Below are 17,571 nucleotides of genomic sequence, written 5' to 3'. Positions count from 1 at the left end.
TTTAATTGCCCACCACCATTCACAACTGGATGTGGCAGGACTGCAGAGCTTAGATCTGATCCGTTGGTGGTGGGATCGATTAGCTCTGTCTATCACTTGCTGCTTCTGCTGTTTGGCAGGTTTGTAGCTTCACCAGGTTGACACCTCATCTTCAGGGATGCCTGGTGCTGCACCTGGCATGCCCTCCTGCACTGTCCATTGAACCAGGGTTGATTCCCTGGCGTGATGGTAATGGTTGAGTGGGGGATATGCCATGCCATGTGGTTACAGATTGTGCTGGAGTACAGTTCTGCTGCTGTTGTTGGCCTACAGCACCTCATGGATGCCCAGGCTTGAGTTGCTAGATCTGTTTGAAGTCTGTCCCATTTAGCACAGTGATGGTGCCACACAACACCATGGAGGGTATTCTCAGTGTGAATTATTCTCAATTAGTAAGGGGTTCAAGGGTTACGGGGAAAAGAATGGAGAAACAGAGCAGCCATGATTGAATGATGAAGCAGACTTGATGGTCCAAAAGGCCGAATTCTGCTCCTGTTTCTTATGGTCTCAAGGACTGCAGCAGTTCAAGGGCGGCGCTGACCACCACCTCTCCTGGGAGTTAGGGATGGGCAATAAATTCTGGTGCCGCCAGCGACGCCCACATCTCATGAATACATTTTAAGAACTCCTTACATGTAATCCCTTTGTAAACTGTACACTGTACTCAAGTTGAGGCCTAATTTATAACTTATAAATGTTTAGTGTGCCTTCTTTATTGCTGCACTCTCCACCACTGTATATACATCCAACTGTGCCTTTTCAGTTGTCCCCACGTTTACAAAGATTTCTGTTTCTCCAAGTCTCTCGTTGTTGTGCCAATCTCAGGAAGCCATTGTAAACACAAAGGAGAAGCTATCAAACTGTAGCCTGGTTAATCTGCTGCAGCTGACGAAGGGTTAATCTGCAGTTGGAGTGAATCTCGAGAGTGTAACAGACAGAGTTCAGTCCCTCCCAGTCAGTCGGACTGCAGACTGCTGCTGCAGGTTACACTCTCCCCGAAGTTTCACTAAGGATGGAGGAAATGGGCATAACCGAGGAGCAGCCAACTTGTGCCTTCTGCCACTGCCCATTCCCTGACTCTGACGCACTGCCCTGTGGCCATTACCTTTGCTCCAACTGTATCGAGGATTCCCAGGCCAAGGGGAAAGCTGTGGGCAGACTGGACTGCCCGGTGTGTGCCAATCCGTCGGTCTCGGAGCCCAGGCCGGACGTGGCAAGCCAGCCTGAGGAAGCAGCTGCCTCTGCCCTCACGGCCAAGCTCCCCTTACCTGGAGGGGAACTTCAGGTGGTGAGCGTAGGTGAGCCTGCGGCCAGACTTCCCAGCGATCCGATAGAGAGACAGTGCCGTGAACACAAGGAGCCTCTGGAGTTTTACTGTGAAGACGATGGAGAGTGTGTGTGTGGGCCGTGTACAATAACAGGCAAACACAAAACCCACTCCCTGCTCAGCTTGGAAAAGGCAGAAAGTCACATAAAGGTGAGTGAGATGAAATAAAAGTGTCCAGTTAAGTGTTAAGGGAGAGTTTAATATAAGACCTTGCTGCTTGCCAAATGAGGAAACGTTCAGTTGATAAGAGAAGTTGTGTGTTACATCAAATCGCAGAATGCTGAGAGCAAGGTGGGAGGCCATTTGGCCCATCACGGATGTGTGTAAAATTTAAGGAAAGGACTAACACAAATATAGATACTAGTGAAGATCCCACAGATCGAGACTGAGTTATAGAGAAGAGAAAAAGATCCTAAGAGTTGCAAAAAGGTAACTCAAGAGGTGACTTGACAGACTCATCAAGAGCAACTCTCAAAGTTGTTTCACTGGTAAGATAAAGAGTGGAGATGAGGATAGTCCCAACATCTTAAAGACAAACACAGTGAAACGGAAATGTAAATCAGGAAATGGAAGACCTGTGAAATAATTATCCTATAATTATTCCCAATAGAAGAAGAGAAAACTGCTCTGAAATAGCATAGAACTAAAGCAAAGGCAGGAACTAACTCAATGTAATGTCAGGTTAAAACCAGAAATAGAGAAAAGAATGCAATTGGTTATTGTGAAGAGTGTAGGACATGTTGGTTCCAAGCTCAGGATACTGAAAGAAGTACGGCAGGTGAGGAAATTGTTGATTTTCCAAACTCTCTCAATTCAGGAACTGCTGCCTTTGATTAGATAATCCCCAATCTCTCTTCAGTGTTGCGAGAACATTCCAGATTGATTCTTCCAATATCAGCTGTGGGGAAATGATTGGAATCTGTGATTAGAGATGGAAAGATCAAATACTTCGACAAGTATGAATTGGTGAACAAGTGGGACGACAGTGGGTCACAAATTGCAGCAGGGGCAGGTTGAGCTGAATGGGTTTGAGTCTGTGCTGCATATCCGATGGAATCCCTATGTGAATCGGGAGAACCAGCCTGGATTTGTACAGGGCTAACTAAACCAGCTAAACATTGTTGGCAGACATAACTCATGTGGTTTCAAAGGGAGTGTTGTGGATATTATTTGTATGGATTTACAGATGGCACTCAGTAAGGTTCCATAAAATAGATTACTTACAGAAACTGAACATGTATGTTATTGAAGACAAACCTTTGACCTGTCTAAAGTATGAGGAATAAGACAGAGAGCGGGGTTAATAGAAATGTAATTAATGCCCCCAGGGGATTTAATGTACCAAGGCCCAGAGTCTTTCATTGTAATTCTAAATGGCTTAGATGAAGAAACTGAGAAACAGGGAGTCATATATGCAAGTATCTACTGACAGAGTAGAAGTGCAGTTGGAACCAGAAAGTTGTAAAGGTATATAGAGTCATAGGGATGTACAGCACAGAAACAGACCCTACAAGTCCAATTCGTCCATTCTACATAAATCTAGTCCCATTTGCCAGCACTTAGCCCGTATCCCTCCCAACCCTTCCTATTCATATACCCATCCAGATGCCTTTTAAATGTTGCAATTGTACCAGCCTCCACCACTTCCTCTGGCAGCTCATTCCATACACGTACCATCCTCTGTATGAAAAAGTTGCCCCTTAGGTCCTTTTTAAATTTTTCCCCTATCACCTTAAACCTATACCCTTGAGTTCTGGACTCTTCCACTCAGGGAAAAGACTTTGTCAATTTGCCATATCCATGCCCCTCATGATTTTATAAAGCTCTATATAGTCACCCCTCAGCCTCTGACTCTGCCTCAGATATGGGTGGCATGCACTGGATCCTCGCCCACCTCTTCACCCTGAGGCATATCAGAAAAAATACACCTCCTTCTTCAGATGATAAAGGCATTGGGACTGTGAATCCACTGTGTCCGAGGTTTCTTTGACACAAGAAGGCTGGGTAGAACACAGGGATTCCAATAGCCTTGTTCAGGACCATCACACCTACCCAAACCTTGTACGCCATGGGAGCTGATCTTGTGTCCACCATACCTGTTACACATGCAGGGCCATTTCCATGGTTTCAACACCAAACTTGGTCCCTTGAAGTAAACACTCTCTCGCCTTGCGTAATCTTGTGTCCAGCATTGGTGTTCCCGATGCCGTTTCGCCCTTCCACCCCCTCAGGTCCGGGAAGGTCAGGTTTAACCTGGTGCGCAGTCTTCTCCCCATTAGCAACCCTACTGGAGCTATCCCTGTCATTGCATGAGGGGTGGTCCTATAATAAGACCATAAGACATAGGAGTAGAAATTAGGCCATTTGGCCCATCAAGTTTGCTCCACCATTCAAACATAGCTGATAAGCTTTTCAACCCTTTTCTCCCCCTTTCTCCCATTGACAATCAAGAACCTATCTACCTCCGTCTTAACTATACTTAATGACCCAGCCTTCACAGCCTTCTGTGGCAAAGACTTCCATAGATTTCACCACTCTCTGGCTGAAGAAACTTCTCCTTATCTCCATTCTAAAGGTCTTCCCTCGGGTTCTAATCTCTCCTGCCATTGTCCACTCTGTCCAGGCCCAAAAGTATTCTGTATGTTTCAGTTGGATCTCTCCTCATTCTTCTAAACTTCATTGAGTATCAACCCAGAGTCCTCAAACGTTCCTCATAGGTTAAGCTTTTCATTTCTGGGATCATTCGCATGAACCTCCTCTGGACCAGGGCCAGTACATCCTTCCTGAGATATGGCACCCAAATCGCTCACAATACTCCAAATGTGGTCTGACCAAAGCCTGATGGAAGTCTCAGAAGTACAACTCTGCTTTTATGTCCTGGTTCTCTCAAAATAAATGCCAACATTATATTTACCTTCCTAAATACTGACTCAAATGGCAAGTTAACCTTAAGAGAATCCTGGCCTGAAACTCCCAAGGCTCTTTGCCACTTCACATTTCTGAATTTTCTCCCCATTTAGAGAATAGTCCATGCCTCTGTTCTTCCTACCAAAGTGCATGACCTCACACTTTCCAACATTGTACTCCATCTGCCACTTCTTTTCCCACTCTCCCAACCTGTCCAAATCCTTCTGCAGCCTCCTCACCTCCTAAATACTACCTGCCCCTGCAGCTATCTTTGTATTGTCTGCAAACGCAGCCAAAATGCCCTCAGACCCTTCATCCAGATCATTAATGTATAAAGTGAAAAGTTGTGGTCCCAACACTGACCCTTGTGGAACACCACTTGTCACCAGCTGCCATCCTGAGAAGGGCCCTTTTATCCCCACTCTCTGCTTCCTGCCAGACAGCCAAGCTTCTATCCATGCGAGGACCTTGCCTCTAACACCATGGGCCCTTATCTTACTCAGCAGCCTCCTGTGTGGCATCTTGTCAAAGGCCTTCTTGAAGTCCAGATCGATAACATGCATTGGTCTCCTTGGTCTAACCTGCTCATTACCACCTCAAAGAATTCTAGCAGATTTGTCAGGCATGACCTCCCCTTGATGAAATCATGTGACTTTGCCCTATTTTACCATGCACTTCCAAGTTTTCAGAAATCTCATCCTTCATGACAGACTTCAAAATCTTACCAACAACTAATGTCAGGCTAATTGGTCTGTAATTTCCTGTCTTTTGCCTCACTCCCTTCTTAAACAGGGAGGTTACATTAGCGATTTTCCACATGGCCACGAATCCCCAAGGTCAGTTAGTTTTTATACTCACTGCTCTGTGTGCTCCTCCCCCAGAAACAAGGCCCCAAATCCCCAAGGTAAGTTAGTTTTTGTACTCATCACTGTGTGCTCCTCCCTCTGACTCCACTCCTTGGAAACAAGCAAACAGGAACCGGGATAGGTTGGTATTGAGTGAAGCTGTCGGCTGTTTCTTTATGCCTGCCTTCGAAATTTGGACTGCTCTTTCCTCCAGACCATTGCACAATGGATGGTATAGAGCTGTCCTTATATGTAGAATTAGAGGCAAAAAAAACTGTAGATGCTGGATTCCAAGGTAGACAAGGTAGGTTGGAAAAACAGTTCTCTGCCATGTGTTCTTCCAGCCTACCTTGTCTACCTTGGAATCCAGCAATGCAGGTTTTTTTTGTCTCTAATTCTGCATATAAAGACAGCTCTATACTTGAATTCCATCCTGGTAAATGATGACCAGGAGTTCAAGTATTTCCTAAAGTTGAATGGCATTCTGTAGATTAGGTAGACATCAGGAGGCTGGAAGAACACAGCAAGCCAGATGGCATGAGTTCTTTGCCATGTGATCTTCCAGCCTCCTGCTTGTCTACCTATATGCAGACTGCCATTTGAGTTGAGGAAATACTAGAATTCCATGCTGGTAAATGATGGCTGGTTGTCTGTTACAAACACTTTCGGAGGCTGTGTATTGCAGAAGATGCTCGCAGCTTTTCCATCGTCATTCCTGTGTTTGACTCCATGCACATCCAGTCACTTTGAGAGGGCATCCACAATGACTAAGCATGTCGAACCCATGAAAGGCTGGCATAGTCTTTCTAACTAATGTGTAACCGAGTACAGGGTTTTTATGGCAATTCCCACAAACTTGGGGGAGCTGCTGGTGGTACGCTTGGTCCTTGTTGGCATTTTGGGCACTCTCCCACCAACAATCCTGGCCAACAACGTCATTTTGGACACCCCTGGATGACCCTGGTGGAATTCAGCCAGTATTTGGTTGGGACAATTACACTTACTCCCCATAATAAAATGCCATCCCCTCTGGAGAACAACTGGTAGTGATGGGGGAAACAAAAGGGCCATCACAAACAGAATTGAAACCTTTCTGGACCCTTTGACAAAGGGTCAGTTAGACTCAAAACATCAGCTCTTTTCTCTCCTTACAGATGCTGCCAGACCTGCTGAGATTTTCCAGCATTTTCTCTTTTGGGATCTGTGTTTGCTACTTGGCTTTCCAGACAGCATTCCAACTTGTAATTGTACATACTTAGAATGAGAGCCCACCGCTGAATTTGACCTGAAGTTATGGGCGGCGAGGTCTTGTCTTCTTCAACTAGCTTTAGCAGGGGTTTGTGGTCTGTTATTAATATAAATTCACATCTGTAAAGGTATTGGTGGAACATTCTCATACCAAAGAAGAGGGCGGCACGGTGGCACAGTGGTTAGCACTGCTGCCTCACAGCGCCAGAGACCCGGGTTCAATTCCCGCCTCAGGCGACTGACTGTGTGGAGTTTGCACATTCTCCCCGTGTCTGCGTGGGTTTCCTCCGGGTGCTCCGGTTTCCTCCCACAATCACAAAGATGTGCAGGTCAGGTGAATTGGCCATGCTAAATTGCCCGTAGTGTTAGGTAAGGGGTAAATGCAGGGGTATGGGTGGGTTGCGCTTCGGCGGGGCGGTGTGGACTTGTTGGGCCGAAGGGCCTGTTTCCACACTGTAAGTAATCTATCTATCTATCTAAAGACCGCCAAACCTTCCTTCTCTATGTGGGCATATTTGTGCTCTGCATCAGCCACAACCTGGGAAGCATATGCCATTGGGCATTCCTCTCCATTGAGCCAACTGTGATCTAACACGACCCTAATATACCATATGGAGAGGCATCGCATCTCGACACCAGATCTGACTTGGGATCATCATGTGCCAACACCTCAGATGAAGATTGCTGCTTCTTCACTTCCCCAAAGGCTACATCTTGGCTACAAGACCATTTCCAAGGCTGACCCTTTTTTAATAGCAGATAGAAGGGTGCCGGAATGGAAGCCAGATTATGTATGAACTTCCTTTAATAACACCATCAGTCCAAGGAAAGACCTAAACTCCGGTACACACGTGGGAGCCGGGCCACCTTTAATCACCCTCAATTCAACAAGAGCTGGGGAATGTGGATTGGGAGCAGGTGGTTGAAGGTAAATCCTCATTCGATATACGGGAGGCTTTTAAAGAGAGGTTGATTATAGAGTCATAAAGTTATGGAAATGTACAGCTCGGAAACAGACCCTTCAGTCCAACCCGTCCATGCCAACCAGATATCCCAACCCAATCTAGTCCCATCACCCAGCCCATATCTCTCCAAACCCTTCCTATTCATATACTCATCCAGATGCCTTTTAAATGTTGCAATTGTACCAGCCTCCATCACTTCCTCTGGCAGCTCATTCCATACACATTCCACCCTCTGCGTGAAAAAGTTGCCCCTTTGGTCTCTTTTATATCTTTCCCCTCTCACCCTAAAGCTATGCCCTCTAATTCTGGACTCCTCCACCCCAGGGAAAAGACTTGTCTATTTACTCTATCCATGCCCCTCAGCCTCCGACACTCAAGAAAACAGCCCTAGCCTATTCAACCTTTCCTTGTAGTTCAAATCCTCCAACCCTGGCAACATCCTTGTAAATCTTTTCTGAATCCTTTCAAGTTTCACAACATTATTCCGATAGGAAGGAGACCAGAATTGCATGCAGTATTCCAAAAGTGGCCTAACCTGTAACTCAATACTCTGACCAATAAAGGAAAGCATACCAAATGCCTTCTTCACTATCCTATCTACCTGCGACTCTACTTTCAAGGAGCTATGAACCTGTACTCCAAGGTTTCTTTGTTCAGCAACACGCCTTAGGACCTTACCGTTAAGTGCATAAGTCCTGCTAAGATTTGCTTTCCCAAAGTACAGCACCTCACATTTATCCAAATTAAACTCCACTGCCCATTGGCCCATCTGATCAAGATCCTGTTGTAACTTGAGGTAACCTTCTTCGCTGTCCACTACACCTCCAATTTTGGTGTCATCTGCAAACTTACTAACTGTACCTCTTATGCTCGCATCCAAATCATTTATGTAAATGATAAAAAGTAGAGGACCCAGCACCGATCCTTATGGCACTCCACTGGTCACAGGCCTCCAGTCTGAAAAACAAACCCCCACCACCACCCTCTGTCTTCTCCCTTTGAGCCAGTTCTGTATCCAAATGGCTAGTTCTCCCTTTATTCTGTGAAATCTAACCTTGCTAACCAGTCTCCCACGGGGAACCTTGTTGAACACCTTACTAACGTCCTGTATTCCTGATGAAGGGCTTTTGCCCGAAACGTCGATTTTACTGCCCCTCGGATGCTGCCTGAACTGCTGTGCTCTTCCAGCACCACTAATCCAGAATCCATATAAATCATGTCTACTGCTCTGCCCCCATCAATCCTCTTTGTTACTTCTTCAAAAAAACTCAATCAAGTTTGTGAGACAAGGCTTCCCACACACAAAGCCATGATGACTATCCTGAATCAGTCCTTGCCTTTCCAAATACATGCACATCCTGTCCCTCAGGATTCCCTCCAACAACTTGCCCACCACCAATGTCAGGCTCACTGGTCTAGAGTTCCCTGGCTTGTCCTTACCACCTTTCTTAAATAGTGGCACCACGTTTGCCAACCTCCAATCTTCTGGCACCTCACCTGTGACTATCGATGATATAAATATTTCAGCAAGAAGCCCAGCAATCACTTCCCAGCTTCCCACAGAATTCTAGGGTACACCTGATCAGGTCCTGGGGATTTATCCATTTCTATGCGTTTCAAGACATCCAACACTTCCTCCTCTGTAATATGGATATTTTTCAAGTTGTCATCACCTATTTCCCTACATTTTATATCTTGCATGTCCTTTTCCACAGTAAATGCTGATGCGAAATACTCGTTTAGTATCTCCCCCATCTCCTACAGCTCCACACAAAGGCCACCTTGCTGATCTTTGAGGCGCCCTATTCTTCCCTCGTTATCTTTTTGTCCTTAATGTATTTGTAAAACCCTTCCGATTCTCCTTAACTCTATTTGCCAAAGCTATCATATGTCCCCTTTTTCCCCCACGATTTCCCTCTTAAGTATCCTCCGAGTCCGAATGGGATCCATCCCAGGTTACTAAGGGAAGCGAAAGAGAAAATAGTCAGTGCCTTAACAGATATCCTTGCAGCATCCTTGAACATGGGGGAGGTCCTGGAGGATTGCTAATGTTGACCCCTTGTTTAAGAAGGATAGCAGGGATAATCCAGGTAATTAGACTGCAGGAGAGACATATTCCTGTGAAAATGAGGGATAGAAATGGCAAGATTAGGGAACCATGGATGACAGGTGAAATTGTGAGACTAGCTAAGAGGAAAAAGGACACATTTATAAGGTCTAGGCGACTGAAGACAGGCAAAGCTTTGGAAAAATATCAGCAATCTGAAACAAGGAATTAAGAGGCCTAAAAGGGGTCATGAGATATCTTTAGCAAACAGGGTTAAGGAAAATCCCAAAGCCTTTTATTCATATATAAGGAGCAAGAGGGTAACTAAAGATAAGATTGGCCCATTCAAGGACAAAGGAGGAAAGTTATGCGTGAAGTCAGAGAAAATGGGTGAGATTCTTAATGAGTACTTTACGTTGGTATTCAACGAGGAGAGGGACATGACGGATGTTGAAGTTAGGGATGGATGTTTGATTACTCTCGGTCAAGTCAGCAAAAAGAGGGAGGAAGTGTTGGGTATTTGAAAAGGCATTAAGGTGGACAAGTCCCCAGGTCCGATTTGGATCTATCCCTGGATACTGAGGGAGATGAGAGAGTAAATAGCTGGGGTCTTAACAGATAGCTTTATAGCATCCTTGAACACGGGGTGAGGTCCTGGAGGACTGGAGAATTGCTAATGTTGTCCCTTTGTTTAAGAAGGATAGCAAGGATAATCCAGGTAATTATAGACCGGTAGGCCTGACGTCAGTGATATGGAAGCTGCTGGAGAAGCTTACCAACTTAATAGAATTCCTTGAGGAAGTGACAAAGTTGATTGATGAGGGAAAGGCTGTAGATGTCAAATACATGGACTTCAGTAAGGTGTTTGGTAAGGTTCCCATTGTAGGCTGAGAAAGTGAAGTCACATGGGGTCCAGGGTGTTCTAGCTAGATGGATAAAGAACTGCTTGGGCAACAGGAGACAGAAAGTAGTAGTTGAAGGGAGTTTCTCAAAATGGAGACCTGTGACTAGTGGTGTTCCACAGGGATCCGTGCAGGGATCACTGTTGTTTGTGATATGCATAAATGATCTGGAGGAAGGTATTGGTGTAGGTAAAAACAATGACTGCAGATGATGGAAACCAGATTCTGGATTAGTGGTGCTGGATGCTGCCTGAACTGCTGTGCTCTTCCAGCACCACTAATCCAGGACAAGTATTGGTGGTCTGATTAGCAAGTTTGCAGATGATACTAAGATTGGTGGAGTAGCAGATAGTGAAGGGGACTGTCAGAGAATATAGCAGAATATAGGTAGATTGGAGAGTTGGGCAAAGACATGGCAGATGGCGTTCAATTCAGGCAAATGCAAGGTGATGCAGTTTGGAAGCTCCAATTCAAGAGCGAATTATACAGTAAATGGAAAAGCCCTGGGGAAAATTGATGTACAGAGAGACCTGGGTGTCCAAGTCCATTGTTCCCTGAAGGTGGCAATGCAGGTCAAGAAGGCATTTGGCATGCTTTCCTTCATTGGACATGGTATTGAGTACAAGAGTTGGCAGATCAGGTCACAGTTGTATAAGACTTTGGTTCGGCCATATTTGAAATACTGCGTACAGTTCTGGTCACCACATTACCAAAAGGATGTGAATGCTTTGGAGAGGGCACAGAGGAGGTTCGCCAGGATGTTGCCTGGTATGGAGGGTGCTAGCTATGAGGAGAGGTTGAGTAGATTAGGATTATTTTCATTAGACGGAGATTGGGGAGCGGGGATACTGATTGAGGTCTACAAAATCATGAGAGGTATAGACAGGGTGGGTAGCAAGAAGCTTTTTCCCAGAGGGGACTCAGTTTCTACGGGTCACACGTTCAAAGAGAGAGGGGAAATATTTAAGGGTGATATATGTGGGAAGGTCTTTACGCAGAGGGTGGTGGGTGCCTGGAATGTGTTGCCAGCAAAGGTGGTAGAGCTGGGCACGATTGCATCATTTAAGATGTATCGAGACAGATACATAAATGGGCAGGGAGCAGAGGAATACAGATCCTTAGAAAATACGTGATGGATTTAGATAGAGGATCCGGATTGGCATAGGTTTGGAGGGCCGAAGGGCTTGTTCCAGTGCTGTAATTTTCTTTGCTCTTTGTTCACTTCATCTTCCAACGGGTGTAGCCCAGTCTTGTTGACTCTGTAGCCCATGTAGCCCAGGTACTGGGGGTACCTGGAGCACAGACCTTTCCCTTCTTAGGCATACATCCACCTTGGAGAAATGTCTAGACTATTTCCAAGTTCTCTAAGTGCTCTTTATTGGTCTTCCCTGTTATTAGCACCTTATCCAGATAAATGTCGACCTGGGATAGACCTTCTAAAATGTTCTCCATCATCCACTGAAAAATGGCACAGGCTGATAATACCCCAAATAGCAGTCTTGTATATGGGTACCAACCTTTATGGGCATTAATTATAGCATACCTCTAGGAATCCTTACCTAAACCCAATCGTAGGTACGCATGGCTTATGTCCAGCTTTGTGAAGGACAGCCCCCTGCCATCTTTGTGCATAAATCCTCTATGCAAGGGATTGGGTATTTATCCAGCTGCGAGAAACAGTTTCCTGTTTGTTTAATATCCCCATCAACCTGTCGAGCTTTACAACTAGTTTGGCCAGTGCAGCCCATTCCACAAACTGGACTGGTTTGATGATTCCTTCGTTTTCCAGCCTACTACTTTCTGCCTGTACTTTTGCCCGTGAGGCAAATGGCACTGGGCGGGCCTTGCAGAATCATGGAAATGTTTCCCGGTCAACGTGAAAGGTGGCCTTGGCTCCTTTGATAGCCCCTGGACCTTCCTGAAAATCTCCAGGTATTTAATTAGAACTTCACTCAGGCTGCCATTTTCTAATCAAAAAATGTTGAGCCAATCACGGTGAACCTATCTCAAACAATTTTGCCCTATCATGCTTGGGCCTGAGCATTTTACTACAATTAGTGGGAACTAAATCAGCTGCTTCTCAAACAAGACCATAACCAAAGTTGTCCCCTTAATCTGTAAAGGTTCTCAGTCTAGCTAAGGTCGTATGCAAACATAAGGATTGGAGTCCTGCATGAATTTTGTTAAAGGCTGGTTCTGCAATCACTGATACAGCTGCGCCAGTATCAACCTCCACTGGAACCAGGTGACCATTTAACCAGACGTTTATTTTGATTGGCTCTGATTTGGATGTTGCTAAGCAATTTAACAGTTACAAGCCAGATGTAGGTGGGCTTTCCGGGGTGTGCTATGTCCTGGATACCAGTCTATGAATTTTCTTACTCAATTCAGACCAGTGGAACTCTTCTGCTGTCTCGAGTCCAAACACAGTCAGCAACTACAGTGGCTTGCTGGCCCGGATTCTGGAGAAACTGTTCTCTGTTTGGCCGAGGCTTGGCTTAGCTTTGGGGGTTTTGCTACAGGTTGATCTCGAGTCCTTCTGTTCATGATATGTCCTGAGTGAGACTGTCAATTGCATTCACTCAGGTGGTCTTCCCCAATCTCAGTTGGCCTGGCGAGGGTGTCCATTTACATAAGCATACCTGCAATTCATCTGCTCCACTTGTCACACTCTCCAATGACAAAGCCAGTTGTGGTGCCTGTTTAAAGTCCAGTTGGGCTTCAGCTAGTAGGTGCTTTTGCATGTTTACTTCATTAGTCCCACATCGATTCTCAGCATTTCATTAAGGATTAAATCAAAGTCACTGCCTTTGCCAGTTGTCTTAATCTTGACAAAAATCCCGATTCTCCAGGTTCTTGAGCTGCCAAGTAAAACCGATGGAGTCTCAGAATTAGAGAAGAATAATATTCCTTAACTAAATCCATTAACTCTTGAAAGGTTTTAGTATCTGGTGCCTCAGGAAGAGTAAAGCTCCTAATGACCGAAAAAGCTGCAGGTCCACAAGTTGTCAGGAGAATTACTGATTGCTTTTCATCTGCCCCAGTGTTATTTGCCCAAAAACAATAACACATTCTTTCCACATACTGGGCCCAGTCTTTGAAGGCAAGGTCAAATGAGTCAAGCTTCTCAAATAATACCATATTGCCAGAAATGCTTACCCCAACTCAAAGACGACTGTTAGGAGCAAATTTCTTCAGGAGCATTTTTTTTCTCTCGTTGCCACCGAAATATCTTCATGGAGGCTGGTATCCTGTCACCAAGTCACCCTGTATTCATGGAGGCTGGTATCCTGTCACCAAGTCACCCTGTATTTACACGTGGATAGTACTTGACACTGGTCCAACTTACTCAGAGTCAACAGAACCTCTGACCCTCCTGTTTATTTTTTTTTCTTTCTCTCTATCCCCTGACACTCCTGTTTATTTTTTTTCTTCTCTCCCCCACACTACCACCTAACCAGGGTAGTGCTTATATTTTCCCCAGCACCCATGTTGTGTGTGTGCAGGTGTGAGACACAGTGAGAGACACAAAATGCACGAATCTTTATTCAATTTCCACCACCAGGAAGATAGGAAAACACCTGAGTGGCCAGTGACAAGCAGTGCCCTTCACACCCTCCTGTTTTTTTTTTCTTTGGAGAAATGATGCAAAACTCCCCTTTTTTTTGAAGGGCAGGCACTCTTATTTTTAATTTTTTTTTAACAAAGTGCACGAATCTTTATTCAACACTCCTGTTTCTTTTTTTTTTAATTTAACCCCCACACTACCACCTAAGTGCGGTAGTGCTTATTTTTTCCCCAGCACCCACACACCCCAGTGTGTGTGTATAGGTGTGAGACAGTGTGAAAGACACAAAGTGCACCAATCTTTATTCAAATTCCACCACCAGGAAGATAGGAAAACACCCGAGTGGCCAGTGACAAACACTGCCCTTCACATCAAAGGACAATGCTGTGTGATCAAAAACAGTGAAGGGGAGGGTAGGGACTAAATCAAAATAGAGTTGGAGGGAGAAGTGATGCACTCCACTCCCTGCGGCGCCCACCACTCCCTGAACAACTCCAGGGTGTTGGTCGACACTGCATGCTCCTTCTCCAAGGACACCCAGGCTCTAACCTAACCGCAGAAGAGGGGCAGGCAGTCGGCCCTAACGACCCCCTCCACGGCCCGCTGCCTGGACCTGTTGATGGCCAGTTTGGCCAGGCCCAGGAGCAGACCCACGAGGACGTCTTCAGACCTGCCCTCCTTCCTCCGTACCGGGTGCCCAAAGATCAGGAGCGTGGGACTGAAGTGCAGCCAAAAACAGAGGAGAAGGTTTTTAAGGAATCAAAAAGGGAGTGCAAACGCCCACACCCAATATATACATGGTCCACGGACTCCACAGGGCCACAGAACAAGCAGTTGGGCTGGGAGTCCGTGAACCACCGCAATCTGCGGTTGCAGGGGACTGCTGCGTGCAGCACCCTCCACCCCAGATCCCCGAGAGAAAGGGGGAGGACTCCCGCGTAGAGAGCCCTCCACTGGGGATCCCCACCGCCCGGTGGCAAATGGGCACGCCAAGGCGTGTCCGGACGGTGGATGAGGGAGAAGAGGTGGATGGTGTGCAGCAGCAGTCGATACAGGGCCTTTCTCTTCACCTCCTTAAACGAAACAAAATTAAAATTTCGGAGGCGGCTCAGGTTGTGGGGCACAGGCTCCCGCGGGAAGTACGGGAACCCTCCTGTTTATATCTGTCAGCAGGGCTCCCTGATTGGACCAGGTTAACAGCCTCAATCAAGAAACTCATATGCTATGAGGTCCACCTAGCTGATCTTGTTACAATCACTACAATGTCCTCATATATAGAATCTTACAATACAGAAGAGACCTTATGGCTCATTGAGTCTGTAGTAAGACCATAAGACTTAAGAGGAGAAATTAGGATTCAGCCCATTGATTCTGATCCACCATTCAATCATGGCTATATGCTTTTCAACCCAATTTTCCCATTTTCTCCCCATAACCCTTGATCCCCATGAAACTCAATAACTTATCTATCTCTCTTAAATATCCTCAATGACCTGTGGACTTCAACAGTTTCCTCATTTCCCCTTCCCCCACCTCACCCTAGTTTCGAACTTCCAGTTCAGCATTGTCCCCATGACTTGTCCGGACTTGTCCTACCTGTCTATCTCCTTTTCCACCTATCCACTCCACCCTCTCCTCCCTGACCTATCACCTTCATCCCCTCCCCCACTCACCTATTGTACTCTATGCTAATTTCTCCCCACCCCCACCCTCCTCTAGCTTATCTCTCCACGTTTCAGGCTCACTGCCTTTATTCCTGATGCCCGAAACGTCGATTTCGCTGCTCCTTGGATGCTGCCTGAACTGCTGTGCTCTTCCAGCATCACTAATCCAGAATCTGGTCTCCACAGCCTTCTGTGGCAGTGAATTCCATAGATTCCCCATTCTCTGGCTGAAGAGGTTTCTCCTTATCTCTGTTCTGAAAGGTCTTCCCTTTACTCTAACGCTGTGCCCTTGGGTCCTCATCTCTCCTACCAATAGAAACATTTTCCCAACATCTACTCTGTCCAGGCCATTCAGTTATCTGCATGTTTCAATCAGATCCACCCCACCCCCCCATCCTTCTAAACTCCATTGAGTATAGACCCAAAGTCCTAAACATTCCTGATATGTTGAGCCTTTCATTCCTGGGACCATTCTCAAGAACCTCCTCTGGATCCGCTCTGGGGCCAGTTCGTCTTCCTGAGGTATGGGGCTCTCAAAATTGTTCACAACATTCCACATGTGGTCTGACCAGAGCTTTATAAAGTCTCAGAGGTACACCCCTGCTTTTATATTGTAGTTGTCTCAAACTAAATGCCAGATTGTATTTGCCATCCTAACTACCAACTCAACCTGCAATGTTACCTGAAGAGAATCTTGGACTAGGATTCCCAGGTCCCTTTGCACTTCAGAGTTCTGAATTCTCTCCCCATTTAGGAAATAGTCTATAGCATCAAAACTACCTGAAATCTACACTGGACCCACTTTGCAGTAATAGGTGTATAGCCTTGAATGATATCGCTCTTCAAGTGCTGATTCTTTTAAAGGTTGTGAGGTTATCTATCTTGGGTCCCCTCCCACGTAGTGCATTCCAGACCCCCACTGCCCTCTGAGTGAAAAAAACCTTTCAATTCCCCTCTAAACTCCTACTTCAGTCTAACATGATGCCCCCTTGTTAACGACCCTTCAACAGCGGCTTTTTATCCACTCTGTCAAAGCCTCTCACAATCTTACACATCTCATTCAAGTCTTCCTCAATCTTTTCCGCTCTAAAGAAAACATCCTGAGCTTATCCAGCTCTTCTTCATGATTGAAGTGCTCCATTCCAGGCAACAGCCCTGTGAACATCCTCTGCATCCACCTCTTGTAGGACTGACATGAAGAATCAAGTCTAGAAGCTTCCAAAATGGCTCAGATTCTACTGTTCTTCATCCACAGAAGAATCCATACACTAAACAAACAGTTCTTCCTAGCCATATCGGAAATTAAAGTCAGTAAGTACCAAAAACTTTCATGTACTTACCCCCACACTCCAGATTCCTCAACCATTCCAGTATCTTCCATCGGCCTCCGGAACCGCTCAGGCACCATTAACCAGGCGGCCACTGCAGCAACCGCCGCCGCGAACCACGATGTCACTTCCGCCCCCACCGACCATGCAGCCTCCGCGATCACCGCCCAGACAACCGCCTCCACGATCGCCAGGAAGACCATCGCCAACAGATTCGCGGCCTCCGCGGGGTCCACAACCACCGGCAACAACACCGTTTCAGCCGTCACCACAGCCACCTCCCCCCCTGCAGTTGCCATTGCCTCATCTACTTCCCAGTGACATCACTCACCTGTACAACGACCACGCCGCATGCATCTCTGCCCCCACGCCGATCTCCGCCCCCATGCCTAACCTCGCCCCCACTCCCAGCTCCAGCCCCACACCAGGTCCTAACTCCCAGCCCTGCTGTGTTTTCATCATCCCTCCAGACCTCCCACTCTCTGAGGATGAAAGATCAGTCCTCAGCAGAGGCCTCACCTTCATCCCCCTACGCTCCCGGACTAACAATGTTAAACACGCAGCGAGACATCAAACAATTCTTCCGCCACCTTCTCCTCCGCGCCTACTTCTTCAACCAAGATTCTCGCCCACCCTCTGATGACCCCTTCTCCCGCCTCCAACATATTCCATCCACCTGGACATCTCGTGCTGGCCTCTTACCCGCCCTCGATCTCTTCATAGCCAACTGC

The 17,571-nt window shown here is 46.4% G+C and overlaps 1 protein-coding gene across 1 annotated transcript in view; it reads left to right on the top strand.

Moving 5' to 3' along the window:
• The first annotated feature begins 963 nt into the window (after positions 1-963).
• LOC122550335 (tripartite motif-containing protein 72-like) overlaps positions 964-17,571 on the top strand; it is a 24,735-nt gene continuing 8,127 nt past the window's right edge. The window contains exon 1 of the mRNA XM_043691062.1: positions 964-1,516. Within this exon, the coding sequence (XP_043546997.1) occupies positions 1,052-1,516 (465 nt within the window). The 5' untranslated portion in view covers positions 964-1,051. The remainder of the gene's footprint in view (positions 1,517-17,571) is intronic.

Source organism: Chiloscyllium plagiosum, chromosome 5, assembly GCF_004010195.1.
Source record: "Chiloscyllium plagiosum isolate BGI_BamShark_2017 chromosome 5, ASM401019v2, whole genome shotgun sequence".
Classification (NCBI taxonomy): Eukaryota; Metazoa; Chordata; class Chondrichthyes; order Orectolobiformes; family Hemiscylliidae; genus Chiloscyllium; species Chiloscyllium plagiosum.
The sequence above is the reverse complement of the archived record's forward strand: the minus strand, read 5'-3'. Positions and strand labels throughout refer to the sequence as shown.